The following is a 15,161-nucleotide window of genomic DNA, read 5'->3' as shown; positions in this document are numbered from 1 at the left end:
CACACATAATAAAGTGCTATTGCTGTACAGACTGGGGAAAACTAACGTTATTTAAACAGATAAATCAAACTTGGCCGACACTACGGATATTGTGTGTGTGTTGTTTTTTCTAGATTGATATTCCTGTGCATTTGTTGTATTGTTGTTGATGTACTGACATATTAGCTTGCTTATTATATTGATGTATTACCTGCTTATTGTAAGTCTCTTTGGATTAAACACGTCTGCTAAATGCCTAATAGTAAATTGTCTGTATGAATGACCCTCACCCTACCACTTTAGCTATACTAGTCACAAAAATATGTCATTTACTGTTTTAATCCATCCTGAAAGCTTGATGTGGCAGTATTATATGAATCTAACTATGGCATTCTTTGTTTTGTAGAGCATTTGCTCACCATCTCTACAGAGAGACATCATGTCAGAGGTGTGCAGTCATGTCAAGGTGGTTGTGAGAGTGAGGCCGGAGAACGACAATGAGAAGCGTGACAACCTCAGGAACGTGGTCCAGGTTGTGGATCATCACATGCTGATATTTGATCCCAAGCAACAGGAGGATATCTTGTGTTTTGGGTCAAAACGTGTCAGAAACAGGGACCTGAACAAGAGGCCTAACAAAGACCTCAAGTTTGTGTTCGATCATGTATTTGGAGAGGACTCTATACAAGTGGACATCTTTGAGAGCACCACGAAAACAGTTCTGGATGGCGTGTTGGCTGGGTTTAACTGCACAGGTGTGTTTCACCTAAATATGTTTTGTTACAGTCAGGGGCGTCGCACCAAATTCTGGGCCCTGGGTACAAGGATTCACTGCGAGCCCCCGCACAATTATTTTGTACTTTAACTATTGAAAAGTAGCAGATCTACAAGCTCACAGCGCGGCACTGAGTGCCGCACTGCGAGCTTGTGCTAGCCTTTCAATATTTCAAATGATTTTATTTTTGGACAAAATATTAATATTTCTATTTCAAAATTAGATTGGAGCACATTTTTAAAATGATAAATGAAGTAATTGATCATAATAGCAAAATATGTGTTTTGCAAAAATCGGTCTCCTTGTGGCATTATAACAGGCCACAAAGAACACACAAGGACCGCGAACAGTCTTGTTCACGCCTTCGGTCTGGTGGAGAGAGACAATAACAAAAATTACGATGGACATTTAATGAAACTAATCAGCATTTCTTTGCTTATTTGAAATTCATTATTATATTGTTTCTATGACTATTACTCTATGGCTTGATGTAGTTTTCAAGATTACAAGGTGCGTTTTTTACCACCACCAATGTAATTTATTTTATTATTTTATTGTGACTCCGTTTCTGCAGTGTTTGCCTATGGTGCCACCGGAGCAGGCAAAACGCATACCATGTTAGGCTCACCAGGTGAACCGGGGGTTATGTACCGCACTATGCAGGAGCTGTTCACACGCATGGAGTCACTTAAGGAGGAGAAAGTCTTTGATATCTCATTCTCATATCTCGAGGTGAGTTTTATTTTTATTTTATTTTTGCATTCTACACATTAGCTGCTTCTTGCAGAAATTACTCTTCCGGACATTTGCTCACTGCAGCCTGAGACCATTTCAATGAGTGAAGTGGGCAAGGAATCAGAATTCAGGAATGTATATCGTTTTGTTTTCCCCTCTAACAATATTTTAGGCAGACTAGGTAGGCACGCATCCCACAATACAATACAAAAAAACTATATATATATATATATATATATATATATATATATATATATATATATATATATACAGTATATTAATGCAATGTATAATGTTATCAATTATAGCAATTTTCTGATAGCTTTCTGTTCCCTGAAACTCTTTCTTTGGAACAAATGTGACTTGAGATTTTGACCCATTGTTGTAGCTGCACACAGGTTAATCGCTGTGCCAAGCACGTCTGGCCTCCCCATAGGAGGCTTGTGTAAGTTGGCAGATGAAAATCCTGCAGGTCCTATCAGCTTCGGGGGCTGATCTTCAGGGTAGCCAATCTCATGACGCAAGCAGTAGGCGCTGCAGTCCTGGCACAGAATAACAAACAACAATTACTGCCATGGAGAACTGACATTCGTTTTACCCATGTAGCCTTAGTTTTACAGAACAGAACTGAACTACACTAGTAAGACGCCTCAGGGCGACAAGCAACCCTAAAGGGCGAGGTCGCGCCATGTCTTGGCCATCTGGCCAGTGATGTATATCGGACCAGTTACCCATATGGAGACCCCTGGTACCCATATATGGAGAACCATGTACTGTATATGGAGATATGCTGTGAGCCCAAACATGCTTACTCAGTTATTCGTTATGTGAAAGTCCTATGACATCTGACATCCTACATACAATCCCTTTTATGCCCATACTTGGAGATGTCTGTAGAACCAGCCACACAGATATGGGCTCTTGGCCATATATGGATTCTGTTAGTGTGTTATATGGCCGATGTGGCCTCCATATATGGGCATTCCCATATGAAGTCCTGTTAGATATGGGCTTAATATTGATGACATCAGGGAACTCCATACAGTAACAGTATATGGGAATAAAGGGGATTCTGTTCGGTTCCCCTGACATCACGGTGAAGTCAGAGCATGATGTCAGAGTGGCAAACCCATTCTGTTAGAGTGGTTCCCCTGGGATCAAAGTGACATCAGAGCATGATGTCAGAGCGGCAAACCCATTTTGTTAAAGTGGTTCCCCTGACATCACAGTGATGTCATAATTTCTAACAACTTTATATATTAGTTGTCAAAATTGCTGTCAAAATTAATGCAAACTCATTGACTCACTGGAGTAAAATCTGTATTCCAAGATTTTTGAGGGGCTAACGCGTGCGTGCGTATAGTTGTTAAATAGCTCAATATTCCCATAGTAATAATTGCTATGTACTGTATAGTGTTATGGTCAGTTACAGTCTCAGTCTCCAGCTCTTGTGTAAACAGAAAATAATATTTCAAGTTGGGATGCAGAATAAACAAGTGAAATTGGAGTGATTGGACAAAATTGGAAACCCATCTGAAAATGTATATATGAAGAACTGGAGAGATAAGGGAAACACACCGGACGCGGAAGCGGCGCGGCAAAACATACAGCCCCATTATTTTAAATGAACGAACCCACACCGGCGACGTCAGACGCGCGCAGCCGCGGGTCTCCTGCCTCGCCGATACGCTGCTGTTCTATTTTTCCAGCGTTGCCACGCGGTGAACGCCGATACGCTGCTGTTCTATTTTTCCAGCGTTGCCACGCGGTGAACATGTTCTCCCATGGTTCTTCCCACCGGGGGAAATGGATGTGCTGTGTGGCAGCGCGCCGCATCCAGTTGGGGTTACCGCGCGGCGCGATCACATGCGTCGATATCGCTGCGCATCCGCCCTGGTTCAGTGTGTGCTCCCCTATAGGGAGACCCGTTAATGAACAAACTAGAGCAATGATTACTATCAGAACACAGCTTTAAATTTGTAACAAAAAAAAAAGAAATCACTTACACCACCTTAAAGGACCTACACCATGAATTTTCACTTTTTCTATTTTAAAACCTTTTTTTGGGGTCCCACTGGCACCTTCTATCCTCACAAAGTCCTATTTCTGACCGTTGTCTTTCTCTGGTTTTGGGCAGACAGAGATGAAAAGCTTTCCACGGGTTCTCAGAACAGTGCTGTTCTGAGAGTTGACGAGAGTGACGTCACTCTCGTTTTCCCGTTTTTTTTTTTCAGAGTAAAAAAAAAAATGTTTCAAATTTTTTTTTTTCAAAAAATTTTTTTTTTCAAAAAAAAATCTTTATTCAAAAAAAATTTTTTCAAAACTTTTCAAAAAAAAATTTTTTTTCCAAAACTTTTTTTTTTCAAAAAAATTCTTTTTTTCAAAAAAAAATTTTTTTTTTTCAAAAACTTTTTTTTTTCAAAAAACTTCTTTTTTTCAAAAAACTTCTTTTTTTTTCTGGAAAAACCCCACTAGATGCGCCCCTGAGCAAACAGAGGCCGTTTTGGTATTGCAGCTGGAGAGCCTCATTATAGTAGAGCTAGAACAAACAAAAAGAATGGTCAGAGTGTTTTTTGAGGGTTAAAACCTGTCTAAGACTCAATTTTGAGCATATATTTATACAAAAAATATAGTTTTAAAAGCATGGTGTAGGCCCTTTAAGCCCTTCATAAACTGTACAGAAATACATTTTCCAGTGTTTTATAGGAACATTTTAACTAGCCTAAATGTTAACGCTAATAGATAGAAATCTACAGTATGTTTTCAGTGTGTGAGGGATTCATTAATCTACCACTGATTTATGCTTTCATTTCTCCCATGTTTGCAGGTTTACAATGAGCAGATCAGAGACTTGTTGGCTAATGTTGGCCCCCTGGCAGTGAGGGAGGACATGAGTAAAGGAGTCGTGGTGACAGGCCTCACATTGCATCGGGTTAGTGATAATTTCTAATCCATATTTAGGAAAGGCAACTGTCTCATCTTGGTGTGGAATTTGGTCCATACAAGAAGTCACCTTGTTTCATGCCTAAAATATGCATGGTCTTCACTTCAATATATGTGGAGTCAGTAGCCAGGTGTGTTGCTATGTTAGTGGTGCTCAAACTTTTGCATGTGAAGGACCCCCAAAATGATATGTATTTGGCCACGGACCCCCATCTCAAAATATTTAGTTCCAGGGACCCCCCAGAAGCAAAATTTGAGTTACAAATGTTCACTTAAAAAATACTGTATACAAAATACTGTATATTCAAAGATTTGCACGCATTTTCACGATTTTCAAAAATAGCAGATCTATAATGTAGTGTAATGTATATGTATATTGCTGTTTTTCAATAGGTAAAGTATAAAATAATTAAGGCCCCTCCCTCCACATTGGGCTCTAGTAACTCAGTCCCACTTTTCCCCCCCTTGTTGTGAGTTGTGACGCCCCTGGGAGTAGCCTGGTAAACCATCCTGTGAATTCACACTATCATGTCGTCTGCAGACCGCTCTGGCCCCAAGCTCTTAGTGGGCGTTTTGCAGAAACCAAAGTGGAAGAGCCAATCAGCATCTGACAATCACAGGACCCCGAGCACAGACACTGATAGGCCAGTCAATCTGGGGTTTGACCCAAAAGAAATTGCAATAGTTATTGTATTCTGACCCCACTAAACTGAGCTGACCCCACAAAAGTGATGACTCATCACTAAACTCTAGTTTTGTGGGTCAGTTTTTAGCCCTAACCCTTTGTGCAAAACAAATGCTTGCAATGGATTCAGAATCATGAAAAAACCCTAGTTAGACCCCTCACTGACCCCACTGATCGGTGGAGTTATAGGTAAAAAACACGAATCCGCCTGTTATAGCGCCACCATGGGGCTGATTTGAAAATTTTCCATGGCCTAGTGAGAATGTGTGTGCACAATTTCACCAATGTGGGCCAGAGGTTCTGAATTGGCATCCAGGGAATGTGTGTGCACAGTTTGGCCGCGACCGGGCCAACGGTGCCGGAGATTAGCTGGTAACAAGACAGATGGACACACACACACGGATGAACGGACAGACAGACAGGGTGCAAAACAAAAAACAAGTAGGTCGGGACTCGGGAGTGGCTTATTGTCTGTATCAGCCTGTAACATGTGGGAGTCTATCCCCGTTCACTCTAACCTAACCCGGACCAGTTTGTGTAGGCAGATGGGCGGGCGCGGCGAATCTCTCCGCGAGTCTCTGGCCAATAGCATGTGTTCTCCTCCCCCCACCCCCCTCTGCTCCTCTGCTCAGCGCAGAGAACGCTGCTGCGTCATGACGTCAACACATTCGGTGCGACGCTCTCTGCACTCTGATTGGTTAGGGAAATTCTACACTTCCTCCAACAGTGATGTGATCATAACGCGATCGCCAAAAGAAGCCTGGGTTTCCGAGGCTAGTCCCCGTTAAAATGCGCTAGACCACCGAGAGATGTATTTCTGAGGTGGAGCGCCACAACTAACATCAGCTTCCAGTACTTGCCAGTTGCCACACAACTTGCCACATCCAAACCCTGCTACTCATACGCTGAGTTGGCAGTGCCTGGAATCGAATCCATGACCTTGTGGTCCAAAGGCAAAAGCTCTAGTCTACCGACTGAGCTACCTGGACACACAGAGACTGTGTGTAAATTGAGCCTGAACTGTGGCCTACAAAAACAACAGCCTCTTTGGCTTGTAAGTAATAAATCAAACTTGATTTATTACTCTGGTAAAATCTGGAGTGTGTGACCTTTGGAGGTGTTTTCTTTTCTTTTTTCCCCCCCTTTTTTACACTCTTAACGTTTAACACTTGGGATGCCATTATTTTGATAATTATTTGGCTATAGGTTGCTAGCCTTGTGCAGCTAAACTCTATCTATCCATTGCCAACACAAGGGAGATATAGTCTAGAGTCGCTCGCTAGGCTTTTTTCTCCTCAGCACTGAGCACTCCTCACCTCACCTAATTTCATTAGGTCTTGTAATGGCGGACAGTTGTTTATTTTCACACGGAAATGAAAAATCCTAACCGCGGCCAATCGTCGCGGACCAGTGGCGCTATGAAAAAAGCTGTTCTCAGCATTCGAAGCGTTTGTGGAAGTAGATTCCGAGATAAAGCTGTTTATACTTGAGTAATAAGACGCCTCAGGGCGACATGCGTGCCAATTCTTGGCCATTTGGCCAGTGATGTATATCGGACCATTTACCCATATATGGAGACCCTTATGTGAAACTACTATGATGTCTATGACATCTGACATCATACCCTTTTATGCCCATACACGGAGATCCCAGTCTGTAGAACCAGCCGTTAGTGTGGTATGTGGCCAATGTGGCCTCCATATATGGGCATTCCCATATGAAGTCCTGTTAGTGTTAGATATGGGCTTAATATTGATGACATCAGGGAACTCCATATATGGGCATAAAATAAATTCTGTTAGTGTGACATCACAGTGAAGCCAGAGCGTGATGTCAGAGTAGCAAACCCATTCTGTTAAGAGTGGTTCCTCTGACATCACAGTGACATCAGAGCATGATGTCAGAGCGACACACCTATAGAACCACAGTGTCAGGCATGACAGACAGAGATAAATACTGACAAGCTTTGACCGTTCACATAATAAACTGTGACCTACGGTCGCAAACAACAATGAATAGGAAGGAGCCTATGGAGATTAGACGCTTCCTGATGCTGGTGGCTGAGTTCATCATGGGAAATGTATTGTTTTCTCTCACCAGCGGCCGCAGCAGTGTCTGTTTACCTGGTAACCATGGTAACCAGGTAACACGTCCCTGGACGTGATAACGGGGTCTTGGCACCGCACCAAGGTCATTCTTATCACGTTCCTGGACGTGTTAGGCAGTGGAAGTGGTGTACACTTCTATATTTAAATTTGTTTCACGTGTATGTATGACCTATGAATGAAAGTCATTAGTATAGTAAAATAAATGTTTTTTTGCTTTAACACTTGTCATTCATTCTCCTCTTTGACTCTTGAAGCCCAAGTCTGCAGACCACATTCTTGAGGCTTTGGAGTATGGCAATCGAAACAGGACACAGCACCCCACTGACATGAATGCCAACTCTTCTCGCTCCCATGCTGTATTTCAGGTATTTCAATTGGGGGAAGGGAACTAGGCCTAATTGTTATGATTATTATTAGTACTCTAACCACTGATGCCTTTAGACAGATTTCAACCACAGGACAGCTAAATATTCTTGTCATTCACCATGTGATTTACAGTCAGTTGACATGTTTGTCTTTCTCCTCCTCTAGATATACTTGAAGCAGAAGGACAAGACTGCCAGCCTCAATCCCAATGCCTGTGTGGCCAAAATGAGCCTTATAGACCTGGCGGGCTCAGAGAGAGCCAGCGCCACAAATGCCAAAGGAGCACGTTTCCGTGAAGGCGCAAACATCAACCGCTCACTTCTCGCTCTGGGGAATGTTATCAATGCTCTTGCTGATTCCAAGGTAAGTTAAAATTGTCCCTAATTGCCCCTGTCTATGAGTACTACTTAGATGCACTACTTTGTGTGTAATTCAAGCATGCATAAGTAAAGCTAAGCCTGAAAGAATGCGGTATTCAATGTTACATTGTTCAATGTTACATTATACACGTGTTCTCTAAGTACACTGAAACCAGTGCAACATGCTGCCATGCCTGCCTAGTTAGGCATGCAGACAAGCCCTTATATATTATACATATCATTGAGACATGTATATGCTCAACCTATAGTATGTCAGCTGACATATCTTGTTTGTTTTAGTTTTTCTATCTGTAATTTGCCAGCAACTTGTCTAGAAAAGATCCTTATTTGAAAAGATACTATGGCAATTAATTAATTCTAATTATTTAACACTTTCCTTTGTGTTCGTACTTCTACCACATGCTTTTTAGGCTGTTGTCAACTTTATTGAAGAAAGGAAATGTCGCTATTCTAGATTTAATATTCAACAAAGTGTGTGTGTGTGTGTGTGTGTGTGTGTGTGTGTGTGTGTGTGTGTGTGTGTGTGTGTGTGTGTGTGTGTGTGTGTGTGTGTGTGTGTGTGTGTGTGTGTGTGTGTGTGTGTGTGTGTGTGTGTGTGTGTGTGTGTGTGTGTGTGTGTGTGTGTGTGTGTGTGATTCCTGTGAGAACAAATATTTTTATTTATTTTTACCAGTTACGTAAAGGGGTGATTTAACCCCATAACTGCCCCCATTATTGTATACTGGTATCAAACTTTATGTTTGTTTTCTTGGTACTGGCGAAGGCTAATAGCAAGAGCTACAGTACAAACGATATTATGCTTGTACAATGTCATTGCATGATCCTGAAATTGTAATGCTTGTGTATGTGCATTACAAAATATATATGGATGTGTATGGATGTTTGATTAGATTAACACATTTGCAGACCTTTGTTTCTGGAGTTTTGATGGTGTTTGTTTAGTATTTTAGGTTTTAGGTTTTAGGGGCCAAGCCTGAAGTGCGAAGCTCCGATTGTATCTCTGTTTTATTCTTCCACCACTGTTTGTAACCATGCAGTCGGTTTTTACAAAACTCAATATGGTAGAGGGCTATGCCAAACATCAAAAACACAGAACTCACATTCATTGACCAAAAGGTGGCGCTATAGCACTCAATTGAAAATACAAACTTTGAATACAAACTTTGAACAAGTATAACTCATACCCTGTTTATCTTTTTCTTTTTTTTTTCTTTTTTTTCTTTTTTACACCTACAGCCATAGAACTTCAATACACACGTGTCTCCTCATAAGGAACAAATGTGTCACTCTGACCTTTAGATCTCCCATCATTTTTAATTAAATGGATAAACAGAATCAAATCTATATCCTCCCGGGATTTTCGCACAATGTGCATGAAACTTTGTAAACATGACAAATGGTTTGTGATTTAGAGTAGTTAGTGAAACACAGGCTTGCTTCATGACATAAGGTAAGAGTTTATGGTCATTAACAAACGCCAGCAGGTTGGCCAGAGATATAGCTCAATTGGTAGCGTCACAGGCAGCCTATGCGTCCAAAAGCCAAGGGTTTGATTCCTGTCTCCGGCTATGGATTGAGGTGCATGGGGTTCTTAACCCCTAATTGTGTTCAATCTGATTACTTTTCAGCCTTACCCAACTGATGTAGTTCCCCTTGTTGGAATCATTTAAGGTCATTATTATAAACAGCACCATGACCGCCAATATTGACCTTTGAAATGACGATGCTGGTGCTACGTAGCTTATTTCATATTTTACCTTTAAATTTAACTTACAGTGGTAGAAGGGCACCTCCGACATCCACAATCACATATTGTTGCCATGGTGCCAAAATGTATAAGCCTAATTAAAATACTACCAGTAAGGCTCCCTAATCGGGAGATAAGCGACCGTAGGTCACTTATCTCCACAAATAGGGCAAAAATGTGTTTTGCCAAAATCTTCCTGATCCATGTTGATGACATGAGTGTAGACATACTGTGTAGTGATTTTCGTGATTTTAGGGCAAAATCTGTAGGAGCAGTGTCCAAAAATGTGTTTTTAAAAATCGGCCTGGAGGTGGCGCTATATGGGACAGATTCATGTTGATGGGATGAGTGTATACATACTGTGTACCGATTTGCGTGATTTTAGGGCGAAAATTGTAGGAGCAGTGTCCAAAAATGTGTTTTGCAAGAATCGGCCTCATGGTGGCGCTAGAAGAGGGCCATGTGAGAAATGAGGGGTGGGGTCTCCGCGCCGGCAAGGCGGACGAATAGGTACCGGCCCCGGCTGTCCCGGTCGCTCCTAGCCGGAGTTACGGAATTTTATGTGAGCTGCAGTGTAGGGGGTCCTCCACTGGGGGCGCCACCACTTTTGCATCCGTTCTGGAGCACCAGGAGTCGGTTGTCCCCGGGAATTCCCCGTGAGCAGCCCCGTTGGGGTGGTCATTTGGTCATGTTTGCGCATTTGGTCATTTTTTACATCTGGGGGTCCCCCAGGGACCTGGGGGTCCCTGGAGCTCCGGGGGTCCTTGGAGGTTGTAGTTTGGCAGCCAAGGAACGTGTGTGCAAAATTTGGCATGGACCGGGGCAATGGTTGCGGAGATGTAAGCAGGGAAAAAGTGTGACGTGTGAGGTGTGACAGACAGACTGACGGACTCACTCACACTTTGTGCAGGTTTTGATAGTAAATGCGACCTACGGTCGCAACAATCCAGCTGTGTTAGAAAGATGAGGTTATTGCTCCAGTAGATGTGGACTTCAAACTCTGGACAAAATGGCTTTGAAGGGAATAAAGCTTTCTAGGACAGCAACCTATTTGAGTGGTGGTCACATCGTCTCCATAGTGAATGCGTGTGTATGTATGTTTGTTGTTTGTTACTATGTTACTATCTAGCATGAGCTGCAATACTGCTCGGTGACCAGTGGCGGGCCTGGGTGACCAAGGGGCGCTGTTGAGCAGGCCAGGCACACACACTCACTCACTCACGCACACACACACACACACACACACACACACACACACACACACACACACTCTCACTCTCTCACACACACACACACACACACACACACACATTGATTAATTAGGAAACTCAACTTCGAAATGAACTGCTCCCATCCACCGCTCACTTCAAACATGGGTCTGATTTTTGTTTGTTTGATATCCTTTCCCACTTGTCCTTTTTCATGCTTGGCCCCTGTATCGTTGCTTGCAGCTATATTTATACATGTAGTTGCTCAGCAAAAACTGCTGATTGCTACTCTACTCCATCCCAAATGGGATCATTTGTAATTTTACATCATGTGCTTGACAATATCAAGGCGACACATTCAAGGAATATAGAGTAAACAGCTGACCCCCCTATGATTCAAGGAGCCTGGGAAGTGGGGAGTCGACAGAGTATTTGGGTATTATTTCATTCCAGTTGCATACATTAACCTGTCAACCAGTCGTCTCGTTTTACGCACCAGTCCCAGGGGACCAAGCGCAAGCAGGCCACATGCATTTAGGAAATGCTGCACAAACGTGCCACCGCCATAGTGAAATGTGACACGTCCCGACCAGCTTGTTTCATTCTTGGGGAAAGATATCTTTATGTCCTTGTTGTGCCGCTGGATCAGTCTGGTACTGGCTACCAATCGAGTGTTGCATTTTTGTTCCTTTTGTATGCTGTACCAACCACAACACCGCCCCATCCCAAAGGTTACCAGTGCTGTACAGTTTACCGTACGCCCACGGGGAATGTATGTCTCAAAAAGAGGTGGTGGTTTGTTTACCAGACACTGCAGACAGGAACATCTGCTACATACTTCCAGAAAATTTGCAGCACTTATTTACAGTGATTGGCTACTTTTCAGCTCTGATTTATAATCAGTGCCTTTTCTTTATGGTGACTGGGAAAGGTCACTCGTTTACGATTTATTTGCCAATAATTGCTCGAATGTGATTGCCAAAGTATTGCATCTTGTAGGAAGGAAGACTTACCTAATTGTCACAAATACCCCCTATGTAAACTATGACTTTGCTCAATACAAATGTAGTGTTGATTGCTGAATGGAGCTAAGGCAGCTGCAAGGCTGCAATGAGATTATTATTATGAATATTTTTTTCCCTTTCTTTCCTGTGAATTCTTGCCATTTGGAATCTCCATGAGATTTTGAATAACCTGCAGCTGGAGTTTATGTCATTATTAAAGACATAGCTATAGGCCAGCTGCACAGTGACTGCAGACCAGTCAGGGTGTCTGTTTCAGTTTCAGTAACCTTAACTCTTCATATTGAGGTTGGTTTCCTATTGGTTTCAGTGGCTGCTGATTCAAACCACATAGTTTAGTCTTAATGAGCTTCACCTGTGGTTGTAAACAGAGCTGTCTTAGTGCTCTAGTGTTGATGCTTATGAGCCAATGTCATGACTCTTGGTTTTACTTTCTGCTTTTATTCAACTCTGTTGTCTAGTTTTACACCCATACGGGGCCTAGTGCCTGACTAACCTGGCATTGCTCCCTCAGAGTTGCAACAAAATGAGTTACCTTTGAATACTGTGACTCCAGAGATATTGCCATAGTTAAGCATACAATGCCTATATTTCAGTGTTACCGCCAATGGCTCCGGTTACATGGACACAGAGATTCATACCCAACTGTTTACATCATGGAACCTGAATAAAAGTCTTTTCTGATTCAAACGGTATATACTGTAGGCTACCACCCCTACAAACCAGATGAAAATTGATTCGGAATTCTGAGGCGTTTACATGAGCATTTTCATGAACATTTTTTATTCTGAATGAGCAGTTAATCTGAATACAAGTGGAATATACCTACTGTAACCTGCCCATGTAAAAGCAAGCCATTTACCATAAGAGGGAGTGGGTTGTTGGCTGATTTACCACTGTTTCAGGGTTGTGCCACGAGCCGCATGCGAGTGGCAAACAACCCTGAAACAGTGGTAAATCAGCCAACAACCCACGACCTTGAATGGTAAATTGCTTTTCTACCACTTTTTCCATATAAATGAAAGAAAACACAGTTGTAACTTGCAAGGATCTTTAGTTACAATCATTAATTGTTTCAGTGGGTGGGGTCCATGAGCCAACTCAAGGTTGTTGGCCTATTTACCACTGTTTTAAACCAATCAGAATCCAGTATTTGAACATGTGACTAGAAAAAGTGGTAGACTGTATAAAATATATGGACAAAGCGAAGCCATTGGTTTCTATGCAGCGCAAATGACACAATTTGGGTCCTTGGCATGGGTGTTGCAATCATAGATTGTAAAGGCACCAAAGGATGCTATTGGCTGCCACCGGTCACGTGCAACCGCAGGGATACATGGGAGAATAGCCTCCCGAAATACAGCACACGAAGAGGAACACAGCCGGCTGGTATCAGTTTAGTTGGCCACGCCCCCCACAACTTTATAATTTATTTTAAAATAAATTGGACCAAATTTCTACAAAACGCATATGACGGTGATTGAAAGGCAATTTTTAACTAGCGATAGGAACCATAAAGTATTCATGAAAATGTTAATTAAGGTTAGAACACGAAAGGGGAAAATGAATGGGATCCAATGGAGAACAATTCTTTTTGCGATCGGCCGGGGGGGGAAACAGCGCAACTAGCAGCCAATCATAGGATGTTTTACTTCCGTATTGGAGTCATTTTAAATCGGCAGAACTATGCCCCTGGGTAGAAGCAGGGTTTGAAAGTTTGAAACTGCTTTTTCTCCTCACAGGAGATAAGGCTGAAGTCCAAATATGGACCAAACACTCTATAGTACTATCGGAGCGTAGACCCATTTTGTTATTATTTGAATTAAATGAGATCACTTACCCTACCCTAGGGCACAGTCTGTTTTTTGTATTTATTTTTTGTGTACTGGCAGCTTTTAATTCAAGACATCTCTTGGCTGTCCAGTCTAGACCACACACGCACTGTGTATGCACTTCTGGATGTCACAGCTGTATTGCCATGTGTCAGAACTAACGGCTGGTAAGCAAACAATTAGCTAGGAGTCTGCATACCACAGGAATAATGTCTAGTGTCTAGATTCTTTAGGCCTCATAATATGAGCAGACAACTAAACTGGGCATACAATGTGCATAGAATTACTCCATAAAGCATGTGAAGCATAATCCAAGTCTTCTGAAGCCCAGCAATCGCGTGTTCAAGCTCGACTCAACAGGAACATTAAATCTACCCCACATGTGGACTCTATAAAGAGGTCTACATCAGAAAAACAGTCTGGGTGTGTACATGCATGAACATTTTAGAAAACATCAGTTAATAGTTGCGCGATTGTTCGATTTAAAAGACGACGACTTACATTTTGCTGCACCCTCTGTATAGAGAATTCCATGGTTATTATTTTCCCCTTTAGGAGTAGAAAGAACTGACCACTATTGACAATGGTTGACAATGGCAGTGAAAAGCTATAACAGTTTGTCCTTAGAGATTGCAGAGATAAACAAAATTGATCATTGTGTGTGTGTGTGTGTGTGTGTGTGTGTGTGTGTGTGTGTGTGTGTGTGTGTGTGTGTGTGTGTGTGTGTGTGTGTGTGTGTGTGTGTGTGTGTGTGTGTGTGTGTGTGTGTGTGTGTGTGTGTGTGTGTGTGTGAAAAAAGGTTTGATACGTTGTGTAGGGGTAGTGAATTGGAAACATTGCAATTGAAGATAACCATTGACAATTTTGTTTTTATGAAGTAAAGTGCCAGAGTTGGGAATTAATCAAGACAATACTGAAACCCTTCAGCCACACTATCGGACTCACAACTACACATCTACCACCTGTAAGACTCCCTAATTGGGAGATAAGCGACCGCCACGTCGCATACACAAACTTTAGAAGGCAATGGTAGCTAATCAGGAGGGAATATGGGAAATGGGACAGATCCATGTTGATGATATGACTTTAGAGATACTGTGTACCGCTTTGTGATTTTATGCAAAAATGTCCAAAAATATGTTTTGCAAAAATCGGCCTGAAGGTGGCACTAGAAGAGGGAAATGAGGGGTGGAGTTGTGGTTTTCCAGCTGAGGAGTGTGTGCGCAAAGTTTGGCATGGATAGGGGCAGCGGTGGCAGATATAAGAGTAGAACAAAAGTGTGTTGCGACCTGATGGTCACAACAGCAGCTGGCTGTAAACTCAGTTAGCAACCATGGCTCACTTCACCACTTTCTGATTTGACTTGTGTTTGTTTGAGAAC

At 42.3% G+C, this 15,161-nt stretch overlaps 1 protein-coding gene across 1 annotated transcript in view; it reads left to right on the top strand.

Moving 5' to 3' along the window:
- Positions 1–418: 418 nt before the first annotated feature.
- Positions 419–15,161, top strand: part of kif18a (kinesin family member 18A) — a gene marked incomplete at both ends in the record, with an annotated part of 44,204 nt that continues 29,461 nt past the window's right edge. Inside the window, 5 exons of the mRNA XM_080730208.1 lie at positions 419–734; positions 1,329–1,486; positions 4,317–4,421; positions 7,480–7,590; positions 7,757–7,954. Of these exons, the coding sequence (XP_080586334.1) occupies positions 419–734; positions 1,329–1,486; positions 4,317–4,421; positions 7,480–7,590; positions 7,757–7,954 (888 nt within the window). The remainder of the gene's footprint in view (positions 735–1,328; positions 1,487–4,316; positions 4,422–7,479; positions 7,591–7,756; positions 7,955–15,161) is intronic.

The sequence above is a fragment of the Nannobrachium achirus genome, assembly GCF_963921795.1.
Source record: "Nannobrachium achirus genome assembly, chromosome: 7".
Lineage (NCBI taxonomy): Eukaryota > Metazoa > Chordata > Actinopteri > Myctophiformes > Myctophidae > Nannobrachium > Nannobrachium achirus.
Note: the sequence above shows the minus strand (reverse complement) of the source record. Positions and strands in the feature narration are given on the sequence as shown.